This window comes from Cyprinus carpio, chromosome B5 (assembly GCF_018340385.1).
Source record: "Cyprinus carpio isolate SPL01 chromosome B5, ASM1834038v1, whole genome shotgun sequence".
In the NCBI taxonomy this organism is placed as follows: domain Eukaryota; kingdom Metazoa; phylum Chordata; class Actinopteri; order Cypriniformes; family Cyprinidae; genus Cyprinus; species Cyprinus carpio.
The window spans coordinates 25,798,341-25,818,414 of record NC_056601.1 but is presented as its reverse complement, the minus strand read 5'-3'; the positions used below and the strand labels follow the sequence as shown (position 1 = coordinate 25,818,414).

At 35.5% G+C, this 20,074-nt stretch overlaps 1 protein-coding gene across 1 annotated transcript in view; it reads left to right on the top strand.

Annotated features, from left to right (window-relative positions):
* Positions 1–773: 773 nt before the first annotated feature.
* The window catches only part of LOC109051646 (stress-induced-phosphoprotein 1-like), a 266,017-nt gene continuing 246,716 nt past the window's right edge, over positions 774–20,074 (top strand). The window contains exon 1 of the mRNA XM_042725073.1: positions 774–884. Within this exon, the coding sequence (XP_042581007.1) occupies positions 876–884 (9 nt within the window). The 5' untranslated portion in view covers positions 774–875. The remainder of the gene's footprint in view (positions 885–20,074) is intronic.

Here is a 20,074-nt window from a genome sequence, read left to right as displayed (position 1 = left end):
ATAAATCATCATATGACAAATTTTAACATCATTCTAAAATTTCACTGCTTTGACTTAAAAGTGCCCGTACTTGCAGAAACACCCATATATGAGGTCCACAAACCACAGTCTCATAAAATCCTGTGGTAATCACTGCACTCATTTTGTGTCAGTGCTGTATAGTCAAAATTTTAAGGTATGTGAATTAGAATTATGTGCATCAATATCTGATCGAGAATACAATTAGGAATATTCACTGGAATAAAACATGTAATAACAAGCCCTGGTTTGATTTACAAAGTATATAAATGAAAATTTTTACGTGAATTATTAGAAAAGTATGACGTTGTGCTGAAAAATATGTTTCATATGGACATGGCATGCTGCAACGCACAGAATTTCAGAACAGTTCTGGAACATTCAGCATTACTTTTCTCATCAACCATATCGCTCGTTTATTTACTAGTCAACCATTCATCCAGTCAGAAACCGCAGCGCTGTTAATTCGGTGAGAAACGTAACAACTTTAAGTTCTTCTTCTCACACGTCCTTTTCATTAGGGTTGCCATGCATTAAGCATCGATTCGTAAACCTGTGCCAGAATATTCTAGAGACCGATTTTGCTTTATGATTATATTCCAACTTTTATGAGCTGTTAATATGCATGAATGCATTATAACTTTAAATAAGTAAGATGTGCAGCTACGAATAGTTTTAGATTGTTATTTCATTTCAGTAATGCATCTTGACATAACACGATTACGCGTATACAACTTTATTTTTTATGAGGTTAAACTACAATACCTGGCAACCCTTCTCTGGGCTACATTGATAATAGGCAGAGAGGCGGGGCGATGTTAGTGTCTTGGTAGATTCTGGAACCTCATGCCCACGCTATGGAGAAAGTAAGTAACTCTTAAATAGAATATTTTCGTTCCATGTTATGAAAAAGACGTGGCTTTTTTAAATTATTGTTCAAAATAAACCGGGTTAGAAGTGTTATATGTTTGCACATTTAAATGACTTAACGTTAATCAGTGTAACGTTAGCTTATTAAACCGCATCAATGATAGTAAGGGCTAGTAAGCTAACAACGCGTTAGCATCTAATTTGACATGTTGTGCTGTAACCTGCGATCTGTGCAAACAGTTGTATTGCAAGGGTTATTTTAAAGATGGTCATCATGTTTTAGCACAGATTTTGATCCGTGTGAATAATGCATGTTTATTCATCCAGTCTATCTCCTCCAGCAGTTAGCAAGTAAGTTAGCGTAAGTTCACGTCAGATCTAGAGACCTCTCTCTCTCTCTCTCTCTCTCTCTCTCTATGTTTATTCATCCAGTCTATCTAAGTCTTCGCGTCTCAGAAGTGTGGTGATTCACCTCTCTCTCTGTGTGTGTGAGAGAGAGAAGGGCGAAACGTCATTTCATCAAAGAACTGAACGTATACTGACAAGAAGTGAAAGCCATTAGAACGTTCCATTGCAACAGCAGCGCCCAGCAGCAGCCATACGTGAAAGCAACTAGGCAGTACACTAATATAAGCTGCTTTGTTTAAAAAAAAAAAAAAACCCGGTACATTACAGATAAAATACAGCCTGACCGAAGACAACAATAACGTACAATCAGTAGACTAGTGGTCATCAAATCCTTTTATCAGTTTATTTTACAGACTTTATTTAAAGTCTTCCCTTTTTTCACAAAACCTTTTTCTCTACAGAAACCATGTCAGTTTCGTTTGAAAGTATTTTAAGTTAATGTGTTAGCATTATAGGCACTGAATTAATACCAACATATAAAATTAAATTAATGACAGGAAAATAAGGAATGTTGGACAAGAAATATATAACAGCTTGACAATAAACTGTTTTTGCAGTATTGTGTTATATTAATGTCCGTTAAAGGAAGAGGAAAACACACACACACACGTGTCTAGCCACTTTCTCCAAAATAATTTAATTATGATAGACACATCAATGCATCATTTTCTAATCTATCTCTGTTTGTAGTGTGTTCCAGGGGATTAAAACATACAATATATATTTCAGACATAGTGGAGTAATAGTAAATCATAATATAGTAAGTAATTGTAAATGTGTAAAGTTGCATAAGCTCATTACTTAGTGTCATATCCATATAAATCATTATTAAGGTTTCTGTGGCTAGGACTTGCAGTTCCTAATAGGATGTAAGTTTACTACTAGACTAAAAACAGTTTAAGTTAGCAGGTGCATAAGACAGTGCTAACGTCCCACTTCAAAACACACAATATTTTTACACTTTTGTAAATAATACCTGTACGGGTCTTTGGGAAAACGATGAAAGGCAAGATTTTTATTGTCACACTGATAGTTTTTGCAGTGGATTGCCCAACATTGCATCCTTTTATTCAGAGGTAGAAAGTAACTAACTACAAATACTTTTGTTACAGTATTTGAGTAAATTTTTTTTTCTACTTTCTTGAGTATAATTAAATTGTGGTACTTTTACTTGAGTAGAATATAACTAAAGTATTCAACTTTATTTTTCACTCACAGTACAAAAAAAATAAAAATAAAAATAAAATTGGACAAAGGCGCTGATAGAGAAACAGAGTGAAGGCCTTTCCACACTGAGCACGTTGCGAAACAGAGGCGAATCACAGACGAACGGTTCTTTCACACCGAGTGCACAACAGTTGTTTGCCTTCTGCTAATTCATGCCTGCACGCTAGGTGGCGCAGACCAGCAATGCATTTTTCATCAGATATGTAGCCTCGTATATGGTCCGCTGCTCAATATACAACATTAAATTAAGATAAATAAAGTTTGGTTCTACACCAGAGATACAAATATCTTCAATCAGGGTGTCTGCGCAGTCTTAAAAAGTATTAAAAGTTGATGAATCAATTTAGAGAAAATGAAGGCCCTTAATAAGTATTAAAAAGCCTAAGGTATTAAATTTTGTATAATCTTTTCTTTATGTATATTTGTGTGATTAGTGGAGTTCTGTGTAGTTTATTTATGGAATCCTGCAAGATTTTATGTCATCTGTTAAGGCGCTCACTGACTGACTGCACTGATGCGTGATAGCTTGGAATAGTTGGATAGTTGATCCCGCTCTTCCTGAATTTCTGACCGTTACCTCATGCTCCCATCTGTTCCCGCGATTTTTGTGTCCGCTCCCGCAAACATTCTATTATTTTATATAATTTTCTCACATTAGGGCGCCGCTATCAATATGTGGGGTATTTAAATCCTTTGAGCGCTCGCAGTCGCAGTTCACTTTCGATTTCGTGATCGCGCGCGCACTGTGTAAAGGGAGTACATCTTATGATAAAATAGGGCTGGGCGATATATCTAACGATATAATGATGCTCATCTAGTCAGTAAAGCCGGTTCCCTGATTAGCGCTAAATCGCCATCACCTGCTTTCAAATGGAGCGGCATTTAATAGACAGAGCCGTAGCTCACTGACAAGGTACGCAATATCGCGTTCATTATCGAAGGCGATACATCTGCGATAATGAACCTGACTAGATGCGCATCATTATATCGTTAGATATATTGCCCAGCCCTACGATAAAATATATTTGTCAATGAGCTCGGGATCTGTCGAGGAGCATATCCTCAAATTAATTAAAAAGTTTAACAAAAATACATGTTTAGGGCCTTATGAAATGTTTATTTTTTTCTCACCAAATTATTATTATTATTATTATTATTATTATTTTTTTTTTTTTACCAAATTCTGTGTTTTAGCATGTCTGATTATTTGAATGCATAAAACAATTTAATTTATTCATTTTTTTTCTTAAAGAAGCCTTATGATTTTTTTCCCCTTGTTTGTGTGTCAGATCAATGCATGAAACATAAATTTCATTTATCTTTTAATTACTAAAAATTAAGCAAACTTTTTTTTCTTTGGCAAACAAAGGGGATTTACTATTAAAATTAAAGACTTCAAATCAAACCAGATATTTTTTGATGGGTTGCCGTGAATACCTTTACAGTTCTGTGTATGCGATATGACGTTAGTTTTACTTAAACGGTCAGATGCTCACGAAGGCACTCTCAGAGCAGTTCTGGAGATGTTGTTCATGTGTTTACCTCTTCATTTAGTGACACGGCATGGCAGACGCTGAAATCACCGCGAGAGTCACGCGTATTTCAGTATATGTGTAATAAATGAAACCTCGTGTCTGTGCCATTCATTAACAGAGACACGCAGAACATGCAGGATTCATATTTAAATCGACTTTTGCAGCTTAATAGTTACAGATACTAGTCCATATCGCGCTTTGATTTAAGTGTAATGACCTACTTTTGATTAATTCATTCAAAATTTGACAAATTCCATGACATTTCCACGTTAAACTGTGAATTCCGTTTTTATGACTGGATTCCGTCCATGTTTTTTTTTTTTTTTTTTTTTTTTTTTACACATCTCGGAAATCATAGGGCCCTACAATTATACCAGCACAATGTATACTCTCACACTTGAACTGCTTCTATCCTTGAACACTTCATGATTATCTAATCAAAATAAAAGAGCAGCGTTGAGTCTAGGAGAACTCATCGGTATCACACACACTCCGGACACGTTTGTCTCTCTGTGGCTCTAATATAGTCTGTATGGTTCATTTATGGAGCTACAGTAGGTTGACAAACAAAATGGGTAATACCGCCGCCGCAGGGCCGTGGTGTTAACTGCAAGTCAGTCGCGTGTTAAAATCATTCATGAAACTACCCCCAGGTGGCGCAAAGGGACGGATTGCGAACTGAATGTAATTGTAAAATGAAAGGAAGACGTAAAACAACAATAACATTATAATACACATTATAACATCCTTAAAAGCCATTAAAAAATAGGATAGTCTTAGGCTACAGTCTACTCATCAAAAATTTAAAGACCTTTATACAAAGGCTCTTATGCATGCTATTGCTATTTAACAGTCATTATATATATATATTATATTTATTGTACAGACCAAAAGTTTGGAAACATTACTATTTTTATTGTTTTTGAAAAGTTTCTTCTGCTCATCAAGCCTGCATTTATTTGATCAAAAATACAGAAAAAACAGTAATATTGTGATATATTATTACAATTTAAAATAATTGTTTTTAAATTTATTATACTTTAAATTATCATTTATTTCTGTGATGCAAAGCTGAATTTTTAGGATCATTATCACATGAATCTTTAGAAATCATTCTAATATGATGATTCATTATCAAAGTTGGAAACAGTTCTGCTGCTTAATATTTTTTCAGAACGTGATACTTTTTTAGGATACTTTGAATAAAAAGTAAAAAAAAAAAGAAAGAAGAAGCTATGTTTTTAAAATATAAATATTTTGTAATAACAATATACACTACTGGTCAGTAATTTGGGGTCAGTAATTTTTTCTTTTTCTTTTTTTTTTAAATAAAATCAATACTTTTATTCAGCAAGGATGTTAAATTGATAAAAAGTGATAGTAAAGAAAATATATTATTAGAATATATATTATTAGAATTTTTATTTTGAATAAATGCAGTTCTTTTTAACCTTTTATTCATCAAATATATTAGACAGCAGAACTGTTTCCAACACTAATAATAAATCAGAATATTAGAATGATTTCTAAATGATCATGTGATAGACTGGATGTTACATGTGACACTGAAGGCTGGAGTAATGATGCTGAAAATTCAGCTTTGCGTCACAGGAATAAATTTTTTTTTTTAAAGTATATTCAAATAGAAAACTATTATTTTAAGTTGTAATAATATTTCACAATATTACAGTTTTTTTTCTGTATTTTTGATCAAATAAATGCAGGCTTGATGAGCAGAAGAAACTTCTTTCAAAAACATTAAAAATAGTAATGTTTCCAAACTTTTGGTCTGTACTATATATATATATATATATATATATATGAGAGAGAGAGATTACAAGCTAAATAGGTTCCATTTGCAGAGCGAAATGAGAACGGTGCAGCATTTACAAATAATTCTTATTCTCTCTGTTATTATTCTTGATTTTTCAAACTGCTAACACTTTGCATTTTTGAATTATGCATTTACTGTGTGACCAAGAATTGTGACTTTGATCGCGCTGGTGCCTCACACGCGCACATTCATTGGAAATAGCAGCCGTTCACCGAGGCATGCGGCGGGAGAAGCAGTCCACTTTGGCATATTTTTGCTCAATATGTTTTTTTTTTTTCGATACTGAAACACGTGTGAAATCCAAAGCCTATTTTACCTAATGAATAAGAGTTTAGCTTCAAATGGGCAACATGTTTGGATTTGTCCCGAATGAGAGAATAAGGCCAACCTTACCTAATGTATTAGAGATCGACCGATATGGGTTTTTCTATAGCCGATGCTGATGTTTAGAGGTCAGGGTCAGCCGATGGCCGATATTTGCTGCCGATTTTTAGGGACGATATCTTGAAGTTTTCCCCTTTATTTACATGCTAAAATGTCACACTAATAAGTGGATGCACAACATTTCTAAACTTATCATCATTTATTGAGCACTGACTTGAACCATCTCTCGAATCTTAATTTTGTGCACTGCACGGTATTAAAAATAAAAAAATTATCCAAAGTTAACCAAACAAATCAATAAACTGACCAAGTATTAAATATATAAAACAGGTTTTATATATATATATATATATATATATATATATATATATATATATATATATATATATAATATTATATTATATGTCAATAATTTACATAAAAGTTTTTAGAGCATTTATCTAGAAGAATTTTTCAAGTTTGTTGGAACATAAATGTAAACTTAAATATACATTTAAATAAAATAAATACAATTTTATTTAAAAAAAAATCAATTAAACTGGAAAATATATTAAAAAAAATATATATATAAAAAATAAATAATAGCAACCAGCCACATTTGTGTTTGGTATACATTAGGGCTGCACGTTTTCAAGTTTTTCATTAACCGTTAACTGAGGCCCTTAGCGGTTAATACTCGGTTAACCATAGTGTGCGCCAGGGTTATTATTTTTAGTTTATTAAGTTGACGATCGCCATCTCCGTAGTGAACGCGCCTATAGAGAGAAATGCACATCATGGATTACATAATCAGAGAGTAGCCTATTTCTTTTCGTTTTAAATTTGTTAAAAGACATTTCAAGCTTTCTTAAGATAGATTTCATGTCTGTGAGGCCTACGCTGAGTTTCGTTAAATTAGGATGAGATGCGCTCCAGTTCATGAGCAATGCAAGTGACCGCGAGGGAGCCTGCATGATTAGGCCTATCGTCTGCTATATTTGCTTCTTATTTATTAAATCCAGGCAATTGGTTGATTAAAAAATTATTAAAATTAAGATACAATTTATACAAAATGAAATTCACTTCAAAAAAGTCTTTCTACAAAACAAAACTTAATTAAGTGGTCAAAATCACGTCTGACCCGCTCCATGTCTCTCGATATTGCGCATCCTATCTTACTCGTGCGGTTCACTTTTCATAACCAACATAAATAAAAAAAATAACATTATAATATTTTAAGAAATATTAAACTAAATAAGCTTATTTAATGGCTACAACACCTATAGTAGACCTAGACTCTCTATTTGTACAAATTGCTGCACATTCATTTTATTCTGAATTTTGCACACATAAGTTGAAAGGCATTTGTTTGTGCATGCATGTAAAACATATCTGCAACATTTATCAAGTTCACTGATAATTATGCGTGCATTTATGAATTATTATCTTAATGAATAATGAAACAAGGACGAAGCATATAAACTGCTTTGTTTGTTTAGAATGGAATGGATCGCAAATAGATCCGAATGAAGAAACGAACCATAGTAGAAAATGTTTTTTCCGTCTATTTGAAAGTTAGGCTAATAAACATGTTGCATTCGGTGGCCTGATTATGTCATTTTTTTAAGTTACATAGCCTGCCTCCAGAGGCGATACTTGACCGGCATATCATCAAAATGTCTGGAAAACGAAATCTCTGCCGGTCACTTTGACCGGCACCATTTTTTTCTAACTGAAACTCTGGTGTGCGCGCCGCAACCCCGAGATACAGACACACACAAAAAAAGGAGTAGTTCATTTTTAACACCTTTAATAACTGGTTGGACCAAATTTGAAATGCATTTATAGAAATAAAACGCATGCAGTGGTAAGGACAGAGCAGTTAAAGTAGGTCACTGACTTTTGCGTTCGCGGCCTGTGAACAAGGCCCTAGAATTTAATGCAGTCATATTATAGCACACTTTTTTTTTTTAGAAACTTTGTGCAAAGAAACAGTCAAATAAATGTGTACAACAACAACATTTATCTACACCCATTTTTAACAGTAACAAGGTAAGTTTTGTGCCTATAGCTTACACTGCAACAAAGGGCAAATTAAATACAAAATTGATTGAAATAATTAAAACACAAGAGCATAGACCCACATTTTTCTTTTTTTTAAATAAAAATCCCAAAAAATAAAATGACCAAATATGCTTGTCTGCATTTTCAGGGAATAAATTACCCAAATTAGGCACTAAATTAAATCAGGCTGCTCTACAGAGATCATTGTATTCGAATTGCTTAGTTTTTATTAAGAAATATTAACATGTCAACGTGATCGGGAGTGAGACTGGTGCGCAGTCTATTTACTGTTAGTCCAGCTGCCGAAAACACCCTCTCTGAAGGTACAGATGTGCCAGGTATGCACAAATACTGTTTAGCAAGGTTGGCCAATCTGGGAAATCGACTGGCGTTTAGCTTCCACCAGTCCACGGGGCTCATTTCTAGGCCAATGGGACTGTCGCTAAGAAAGTTTTTGACTTCTGTTTCACAACTGGTGAGGGCTGATGAAAAGTAGTTTTCGCCAAGTATGAGTGCCATCGCCGTGGCTGCGCTGTCTTTGGCACTTTGTGCTGGGGCCGCGGCCGCCTCCTCTTGCCCGTGTTCTACACTTTGCGTAACGGCTTCTGTTACATTTGGTACACTGTACGGAACATTAGCTGCAAGGCTACAGAGTTTTGCATTTGCCAGCGCTCTTTTTTTTTTTTTTTTTTTTCTGGAGATAAGAATCCGAGATGCTTATGGCGCGGGTCCAACATGCACGCAATCATCGCTGGGGATGACAACATCTCTGGCTCATCAACCTGCGCACACGTATTTAGAATTTACTACATGCAAACTTTAACTTAGTGAAATTATCAATAATCGTCTGGTACCTACCTTCATTCTTTCAGACAGGGAGTTTCGGACTTTAGTTTTAAACTCCACCTGAACCCTGTTCGCGTTGCCTTCGCTTTGTAGGTGTGCATTTATTAGTCCAAAGGTGATGGGATAGGTGTTTGAAATGGACACTTCCCTTTCTGCAGACATAACTGTAGTTGCACACTTGAGCGCTTTTAGAGTTGGCACAACATCTTCAATAAGCTGCCAGTGCGCGTCCTTTAACTCCAAAATCCGTGCATCTTGAACTTTCGTTACAGTGTGATCTGACAGCACCGCAGTAACTGCCCACCGCTGTTCTAATAGGCGCTCAAACATGTCACAGACGCTGTTCCACCTGGTTTTACAGGACTGTATTAGTTTGTGGTGTGGCAGTTTCATTTGTTGTTGTTTTCTTTCAAGCGCTTTTGTTGCCACTGAGCTGTGGTTGAAATGGCTCACAAGCTTTGCAGAAGCGGAGATGACGCGGTTCAAAAAAAGAGAAAATCCATCATTTATAGCTAGCTGAAGCGTATGCGCAAAGCATGACACAGAATGCCAATCAACGCCTCTGTTAGCAGCCACAATGTTTTTTGCGTTGTCGTGCACACAGGCAATCACTCGTCCCGTAAGAGCCCACTTTTTCACGGACTCCCTTAACTTATCTGCTAGGTTATCAGCTGTATGGCGAACGGGCAGGGCTTCAGTTAAAAGGACAAATGATTTTAAAACCCAATCTTCGTTAATGTAATGGCTCGTAATAGTTATGTAACTTTCCGTGTTTAGAGCAGTCCAGCAATTCGTAGTGATGGCAACTACATCAGGTGACTGTAGACCTTCTTTGAACGAATCTCTTTTTTGCCTCATATCATTTTTCAATGCGGCGTGTGATTGCCGAACGCGAGGGAATGCTGTAGCGGGGTTGAACAATATTAATCAGTTCTTTAAAGCCTTCGCCCGCCACTATTCTAATTGGCATCATGTCCTTTTCAATCATTCTGCAAATCCCCTGTGTTATGGATTCGGCTTTAGCACCACTGCACATGTTTTGCGCTAGCATCGTGGGGATGGTTAGGCTGGGCGAAGGTACTCGCAGGCTCCGCGGCCGCCTCTCTAATGATGCCCTGGTGTTGGCTGTTGAGATTGTACAACAACGAGGTTGTACTTGAAGTATATCTAAGCACTGCATTGCAATACTTGCATTTTGCCCCGTCACTCTTAATTTTAAAGTGCTCCCACGCTGTACTTTTCTTTGCCCGCTTCATATTAGAAAACTGGTCATGACTTCTTCTTGTGGACATTACAAATGTCTGGGAGCGCTATGGGGGTCTCTAGTGGTGCAAAAATGTTTTACAACTAAATTCAATGCACGCCATTGACGCCACTTAACCGAGCAAAATGTTTCACTCGGTTACGCAATTTTTAACGGTTAATCGGTTAACCATGGACACCCCTAGTATAAATGACACAGAACATCTAAAGTGCATTCTAATTTCAAACTTACATCGCAGTCTGTTCATTATTAAAATAAAGTACAGTCAACCAAACATATAAAAAGTTACACTGGTCAGTTTAAATAGACCGTAGTATACCGGTCCACTCTGCTGTTATGCCAAGGACGTTTTTTCTCATGTGAAGAGGATGATCTTTTCTGTCTAGTTTACATTAAAAAAATTAAATATATTATAGTTTAACATTCAGATACATTGCGAATATGGAAACATTTGGATATGTGCAGAACGAGACGTGAGCAATAACCTCCAAATACATCTAGCCAAACCCGCACGCGCTCTCGTCTGCACGCACGCATGCACTGTCACGATCTAATGCATTGTAATTGCAGGTTTTTATTTTAAAACAAATAGGCCTAACGTTACCGGAACGCAAAAATTCTAAATCGAACATTTCTCACATCACATCTATTCATTTTACAGTCCTGCTACTAGCATTTTATTCAGACTGAAACCCCTTTAATTCGGGTGAGAAAGTGGCTTTTGCACATAATAATAATACCGCTGCAGACGCATTTTGCAGCATTAAGGTTATTAATTAATTTAAGCGACGATCGATCAAGGAAATGATCAAATATTGACATCCCTAAATGCAACCTGGCTATTGTCTGCATCAAACCATGCTTCCGAACAAATGTCATTCACCGTTCTGTGCTGCTCCAGGACAGCTGTCTCTCTGAGCACGGTGCTGTCTGTGAGCGGGGCGGAGTAACGGAGCCCTCAATCATGCTGCAGTGTTTGTGAGGGCTGCCAACTTCTCCACCCCATTTACAGAGTGAAATTCTCTGACTACCTTTATCTCCCAGGACTGTTGTTGAATCTTCCAAAAGTTTTGGCTTGGGGTCCTTCACATGCGACAGCAGCACTTTCCACTGCACCAATAACACGGGGCTGCACCCGACGTGCCTGAATTTAAATCGGCGCTACTAAACACGGATATCGGCCGATGCCGATATATTAAAAAATGACAAATATCGGCCAACAAAAATAGTAATTAAAAATAATTTAAAGCTATACATAATAGAGGTCGACCGATATATCGGTTGACCTCTATTATGTATAGCTTTAAATTATTTTTAATTACTATTTTTGTTGTTGTTTATAAGCCTATATTATTATATACTGCAATTATATTTATCCATTAGAACTATATATTTGTAATTCTTGTTCTGTTCTGATAAATTTGTTGAATTTAAAGGATTTGTTGTAAAGTGAAGGGAACTAAAAATATCCTGTTGGTACATTAGCCTATAGCATTATTAGGCCTGCCGTTATTATTTCTGAATGTAATTAAATGCAACTCTCACAAATTTAATTAATTTTTTTTGCATGTTTAAAAAAATGCAGCAAACAAAAATAGGCGATTAATCGGTTAAAATGTGTTATTGTGGGTTAACAAATTTACATTATATAATTAGGAACAGAGTATGGGCCTAATCTAGGCTATGTTGTTAACTATTTACAAGTTTCGTGTAGCTATAATTTTATCCAGCTTTATTTTTCCATTGCATCTGAAAATGACTTTGTGCATTACATTTACTCCGCATGCTCAAGCTGCCTCCCGCGATGCTCAGCTGTGGACGATTTCAAAATGTTTGATATAAAGGTTGCTGTCACATATTATATACAGGAATTGTTCATTAAAAAAAGTCAAAATATATTGTTAGTTTTATGCTAACATGCAATCAAGGTCTTCAGATACTATATAAGACACAAGTTCATTTAGACTATTTAATATGCACTGTGACATTTTACCGTTTCAACTTCTAAACTTAAGATTTTAAAGTCAGTTTCATAGTATTGAAATTTAAGTTGAATGTGGTATTTAAAAAAAAAAGGTTTTAATTGCTTAAATTATTTCTATTAATTAATAATATGTTATGACTTTTTTTCTTCATAATTTTTTACGAGCTGTATTTGTTTTCCATTTCGGAAACCAAGCGCACACTTTTTTTTCTTTTTAAAATCTATTAATCGCTCACATAGCTCTAATTTTTTTTGAGGAACGTGCCACTGTCAGGGGAGACACATCATCTTTAGAGTTGCAAATTAACTTCAGAAATGGAAAATAAGGGCTAATAGAGGTTCTTTCTTTTATTCTTTATTTATAATTTTTATTCTTGAAGAAAATAATGATTTACTCTTTAAGAAAATAAGGGGCGATCCAAATATTTGTAATGTACTATAATATAGGCCTCTGTCTGTCCATTGGATTTTAAAGCATAACAACTGAAGGTCTATGAAACATTTTTATGATGCATTTTTTTTTAAACAATGGCACTTAAAGTTTTCAACTAAAATATTATTTCAACCATATAGCCTGTGAATAAATAAAATGCATACTTTTCAATGAAGGAACACTGAGAGTGTAGGCTGCTTCTGGTGTTTGGATTTGTACTTCAATATAATGAGATCCAAGTTTAAGAAAAGCCTACACTAGTTTTTTTTTTTTTTTTTTTTGAATCTCTATTTAACAGCATTAGCTCAATGAAATGGGTCTTTCTTCAGGTAGACTGAATGTTTTCCCACCTTGCTAAATGTTGGGCTCATGATCAATGAGTTGTATTTGCCTCAAACTGATTTAGTAAAATCCAAACGTGGACGGTGAAGCTGGGTCAGTTGGAGCTCGCTGTGAAGCAGGAGAAGCTGCAGAGGATTGCGCTTGGTCTTAAAGCCTGCCTCAAACGTCTACGATTTTCTCAAAAATAATGATTAATTATCAATTGATAATTTGTTTTTTTTTGGTCTAGCGATAATAATATGGTCTGCGGGAAAATAATGAATAAAAAGAGAACGGCTGCTGTGAGTGCAGGCATGTTTCAACCCAGTAACATGACAACACACCATTCCTCACAGCCCAAAAAACAGGCCGAGTTCAGTTCAGCTGGAGGGGGTTGGGGTTTTGGGGTAGTTATGTATAGCTTGTGGGGGTCGAGATAAAGGTGTGAATTCCTTGGTCTTTCATATGGACAGTGTCTTATGAGGATATCAAACTTGCAGAACAGGTTTTTAGGACATTGGTTTTAAAACAACTTTAACCCTTATGTGTTGTTGGGGACGTTTTCGTCCACTAGGGGGTAAAGTTGAGTCTTATTTTGTGTTTCTGTGTTTCAGCTAATGGAATGGTTTTTGGTGACAAATCTTATTTTGACACATATTTTGGGAAAATGCTTTGAAAATTTTTAAAAACTTAACAATAGTGGGCAAATTCACTACCCTTTCGTTATGTTCGTGGATGAAAACATCCACTAAATTAAACTGCTGTAAAAATGTATCAGATAAATATTTTTTTTCTAATTTTTTTGCATAAATCTATTAATCAACCTCAGTCCTGATCAAAACTACCAAATGTTTAAAAAAAATCCAAGATTTTAACTCTTTAATTACCAACTTCATAAATGATGTCACTGATGACAATGACATTTTCAATATAAAAAGTGATTGTGGACTGGATATTTTTTTTAACATTTATCACATTCTTGGGCATGTCAAAGATTAGTAACAACTTTGGCTTTGATGCATTGTTAGTTTTTGTGCAGCATTAGATTTAAATTTTTTTCTCCCTCATTTGTTGTTCGTGGCTGTTTTTGCCCCATTGACTTCCATTATAACGACATTTTTTGATTGCAAAGCCATGATACCATATAATCATGCATTCTTGATTGTTTGTGGTTTTCCCTTTTGGTAAGAGGTAAAATTTGTTATTTTTACAGTTGATCAATAGGTGGGACCATTAACCCTTTAGATAGGCCTGTGCAAAAAAAGGCTTAGTTTCTGGCTTGTATATGGAGTTATATGGAGTATAACAATAAATTATAGTGCGTGTGTGTGAGAGAGAGAGAGAGAGAGAGAGAGAGAGAGAAAGAGAGAGTGTGAGAGAGACCTTTGTGCACTTACCTTGATGTACCTGAAAAAATACAAATATGCACCTCAGCTCTCAGAACTACATGGAGTAAACAATAAAAAAAAGAAGTGTGTTTATGCCTGCTGCCTTTTGATGGTGAAAAGTACAGATGGCCTATGTGTGAAATGCTTGTCTTTTCTTAATGGTAAAGCCAGTTTAAAACCTTAAAATCCTGTAAAAAAAAAAAAAAAAAAAAAAAATCTACTTTGCATCAGATTTATGAACATAATGTATTATGAACCAAAATTCAATACCAACTTCAAATAAGCTGCAGTTCACTGGAGGGGTCAAGCTGCATAATCATTTCTAAAACTTTGGTACAAGTCAAGCCCTTTCTCGTGTTGATTGCTGCTCTTCTCACCATCAAATGACCAGCAGGATGGCATGCAAGTGTTTAAATCCACGTACTTTGCTTTTGTTTAGTCTGTACTTATCACCACCATTAAAAGGCAGCAGGTGCATAATTACACTTTTGTTTACTCCATGTAGTTCTGAGAGAGAGAGGTGTACATTTTTGATTTTCTCAAATACATCAAGGTAAGCGCGCAAAGGTCTCTCTCTCTCTCTCTCTCTCTCTCTCTCTCTCTCTCTCTCTCTCTCTCTCTCTCACACACACACAAACACTATAATTTGCTGTTATACTCCATATAACTCCATATACAAGTCAGAAACTAAGCTTTTTTTGCACAGGCCTATCTAAAGGGTTAATGGTCCCACCTAGTGATCAACTGTAAAAAATAACAAATGTTTACCTCTTCCCAACAGGGAAAACCACCAACAATCAAGAATCTCACACACACAAACACTATAATTTGCTGTTATACTCCATATAACTCCATGTACAAGCCAGAAACTAAGCCTTTTTTTGCACAGGCCTATCTAAAGGGTTAATGGTCTCACCTAGTGATCAACTGTAAAAATAACACATTTTACCTCTTACCAAAAGGGAAAACCACAAACAATCAAGAATGCATGATTATATGGTGTCATGGCTTTGCAATCAAAAAATGTCGTTATAATGGAAGTCAATGGGGCAAAAACAGCCACGAACAACAAATGAGGGAGAAAAAATTAAAATCTAATGCTGCACAAAAACTAACAATGCATCAAAGCTGAAGTTGTTACTAATCTTTGACATGCCCAAGACTGTGATAAAAGGTAAAAAAAAATCCAGTCCACAATCACTTTTTATATTGAAAATATGTCATTTTTTTTTTTTTTTTTTTTTTTTTCAACTCAGTGACATTTATGAACTTGGTAATTAAAGAGTTACAATCTTGGATTTTTTTTAAACATTTGGTAGTTTTGATCAGGACTGAGGTTGATTAATAGATTTATGCAAAAAAAATTAGAAAAAAAATATTTATCTGATACATTTTTACAGCAGTTTAATTTAGTGGATGTTTTCATCCACGAACATAACGAAAGGGTAGTGAATTTGAACAATTCACAAGGGCTAAAGAAAGGTTTGATCCACTTCAGATGTTGACTACTAAAGTTGATTAGTTATTATAACTTTCAGACAAAAGTTGCCTTAAAAAAACAAAAACAAAAAACCTTGCATTAGGGCTGTGCAATGGCCTAAAAATATATAATATACAATTTAAATTGATTTTTTTTTTTCACTCCTTACTTAAAATCGATATTCAAATGACAAATAGATTTGTTCAAAACAAGTTTAAATTTAATTCTTTATCATTTACCAGTCAAATTTATAACTGAAACAAGGTGATTAAAAAAAGCATTTAGCTAATGTTATTACCTTAATGCTGGAAAGACCTTTATTTTATTATTTATTTATTTTTTAATACTAGCCCATCATGCATCTAACCATCCACTTAGCGTTAAGAGCTGTTCAGATTAAAACTAGCAGCTCCGCAGTGAGTCAGTGTCATGGACGTAGGACAGAGCAAGTGTAAATATATTTTCTAGTCTATATTTTCATCTCGTTATGCCGCTGGTTTAGGTTATGTATTTATTTTTATTTCTTATATCAATTATTTGTAAATATAGCAGACACTGTCTAACCGTATCTACACCGGACAGTCTTGTTCATTTCATAGAGCGAAACATATCTCTCACTCGGCAACAGAGTATGTGAGAGTGGAGCAGCAACAATTTCCCTCTGAGCATTTAATTCATAACGTAGTCTATAAAAATAAAAAATAAAAATAAATAAATAAAATAACAGGAGAGTTTAAAGGGGATTAGGCTATTGTGTGCAAACTTTTTTGTTTGACGATACTGTATCGATTCTCAAAAACGGAATATCGATATTTAAAAAAATAAATAAATAAAAATCATAAAAGATTTATGGCAGTTGTTTCATTTTGGGTTTATATCCTGGCTGCTAGAAGGCAGTCTTCATCTCTGAACAAATCCTGAGTGACAGGATATACTAGCGTTAAGGCACGCTACTAATGTTAGCGTTAATATAGTTCTCTGCTAGAAATAGAGGAGGAAAACATTGTCCCAGTTCCTGTTTCGGTGTACAAAGCTGAAGTGTGCCGTCATTTGGGCTTTTGTTGTAACGTCCACCACGGGACCATGGTGCGGGTGCCGCCTCGGTTCCGCCAATTGCCGCGTCCCTAGTGAAGAGGCTTGCACGGGGCGTAGGAGGCGGTAGGGTCACCGCGTGGCTGCAGCTTTCTCTCATTTTGGGGGCGTTTTGTGTAGTTGGGGCGGTGCTCGCATCGCGGGTTCAGTGATTCCACGCGGAACATAAATACAAACTGAAAAACCTGTGAAATCCAAGTGGGAAGGTTCAACATCTGTATTTTATTGTTTTACAATTGTTTTGTTTTCTTTAGTGAGTGAAAAAAGTGACGTGACATACAGCCAAGTATGGTAACCCATACTCGGAATTCGTGCTCTGCGTTTAACCAATCCAAAGTGCACACACACAGCAGTGAACACACACACACCCGGAGCAGTGGGCAGCCATTTATGCTGCGGCGCCCGGGGAGCATTTGGGGGTTCGGTGCCTTGCTCAAGGGCACCTCAGTCGTGGTATTGATGGTGGAGAGAGTGCTGTACCTTCACTCCCCCCACCTACAATTCCCGCCTGCCCGAGACTCGAACTCACAACTCTTGGGTTGCAAGTCCAACACTCTGACCGTTAGGCCACGACTTCCCCCAGTATTTAGGAATACTGTAAGCACTTCATTTTTTCATTGATATTAAACAAATGTAATTATTTTGTTCAGATCAAAATGTTATGACATTGTATGTTACAATTGTAAACTTAAACTGTGAACCTTTAAAGCAGGGTCTAAAAATGTATATGGTCTTTTTAATAAAATACATTTTGTACGTATTAGTCATTTAACTGAAGGATCCTGCAAGCACTTTATTTTTCCCCCATTACTCACACTGCACAAAAAGTGTTTCAATAACGTTGAATGTTACAGGGACTGATTATTGCAAATGCAGAGCCCACTGTGTTCTGGTTAAATAATTTCTATTTATTTAGTTATAGCTAATGTTTGCATATTGTGATGTGTTCCTAATGACAGCTTTCCTAAAAATATATCCTATTCCTAAAATAAGAAATATCCCAATATATTGCCTTGCTTACAGTATTGCAATGTATCGTATCGCAACACCTGTATCGTGATACATATCATATCGCCAGATTATTGCCAATACACAGCCCTATTAAAGTGTGAGAGTATACATTGTGCTGGTATAATTGTAGTGCCCTGTGATTTCCGTGATACGGAAAAGGTGGACGGAATCCAGTCATAAAAACAGAATTCAGTCTAACGCGGAATGTCACGGGTGATTGGTCAAATTTTGAATGATTTAATCAAAAGTAGGTCATTACACTTAAATCAATTCGCGATATGGACTAGTATATGTAACTATTAAGCCTTAAAAGTCAACTTAAATATGAATCCTGCATGTTCTGCATGACTCTAATGAATGGCGCAGATGCGAGGTTTCTACTGAAGCGCGTGATGCTCGCGGTGATTTCAGTTTCTGTCGTCTCTCTAAATGAGGGCGTAAACACATGAATAGCATCTCCAGAACTGCTCTGAGAGAGCTTTCATGAGCTTCTGACCATTTGATTTGAGTAAAACTAGCCTCATATCATATACACAGAACTGTAAAGGTCTTCACGGCAACCCGTCAAAATAAAAGTCCGGTCTATATTTCAGTAGAATGTACATAGCCTACTACTACTACTAAAATGAAACAAACATTATTTTTTAAGGAAAAGTCACACAACATTCTTGGATTCTCAAGGCTAAGTATGGGTTAAAATGTTAAATAAAATGCTCTTTTATTTTTATTTATTTTTTTTTTTTTTATTAAATGTGCCTGGAGTCCACTTTTATTATTATAACTAACTACACTTTCAATGTGATTTGAAACCATTCAAGTCAAGACTCACAGACTGTTGTCTCTGCTGCACACACATCCTTGTGTAAGTGTTCTTTAGCCTGTTGATTTTCATTCATAGTATTCAGCTAACAAGGAAATATTAAGATAAGAGTTAGAATAAATGTGAATGATATGTAAGATATTTTATTTATTATATTTATTATTGTTTTATATATATTTTTTATTTTTATTTTTTTACACCTTTATTGGAATTTAAATTAGGAATTGACAAGAATCTGAATCATAAAAATTCAAACGATACCCAACCTTACCCATACCTTGCATAATTTTTTTTTACTGCCACATTTCTATTCACACTGTTTTAAAACCCTTTCCTTTCCTTTCCTTTCCTTTCCTTTCCTTTCCTTTCCTTTCCTTTCCTTTCCTTTTTTCCTTTCCTTTCCTTTCCTTTCCTTTCCTTTCCTTTCCTTTCCTTTCCTTTCCTTTCCTTTCCTATACTTTTCCTTTCTTTCCTTTCCTTTCCTTTCCTTTCCTTTCCTTTCCTTTCCTTTCCTTTCCTTTCAAAGGGGTCATATGATGCTGCTAAAAAGAACATTATTTGGTGTAATGCAATGTGTTTATGCGGTTTAAGGTTAAAAAAACACATTATTTTCCATATAATGTACATTATTTTCCATATAATGTACATTATTGTTTCTCCTCTATGCCCTGCCTTTCTGAAACGTGTAGATTTTTTTTTTTTTTTTTTTTTTCAAAGCTCATTGTTCTGAAAAAGCAAGGTTTGCTCTGATTATCCAGCTATCCAGTGCGTTGTGATTGGCCGAATGTAGTGCTGGGCGGTTTGACCAAAAATTTATATCACGGTTTTTTTCTAAATTATGCCGGTTTCCCGGTTTATGATGGGGTTTTTTTTTCTAATGCATAATCAGGTGTACAGTGCATTTTCTGCTGGTTGATATTCCAAGACGTGCTTTTAGCCCGACAGCACTTGCATAAAATGGTTGTTTGGTCGACGTCGGATTTTTGGAAACCAAAAACCCTCCAAACAACAGACCAGGCTTCTCTTTTTGGCACAAGTTCTTCTGTGTCATGTTCTACTAGTTCTGCAGCATCCATCTTCCCTGTAACGCCTGTTTCACACATACTCCGTCTGCAA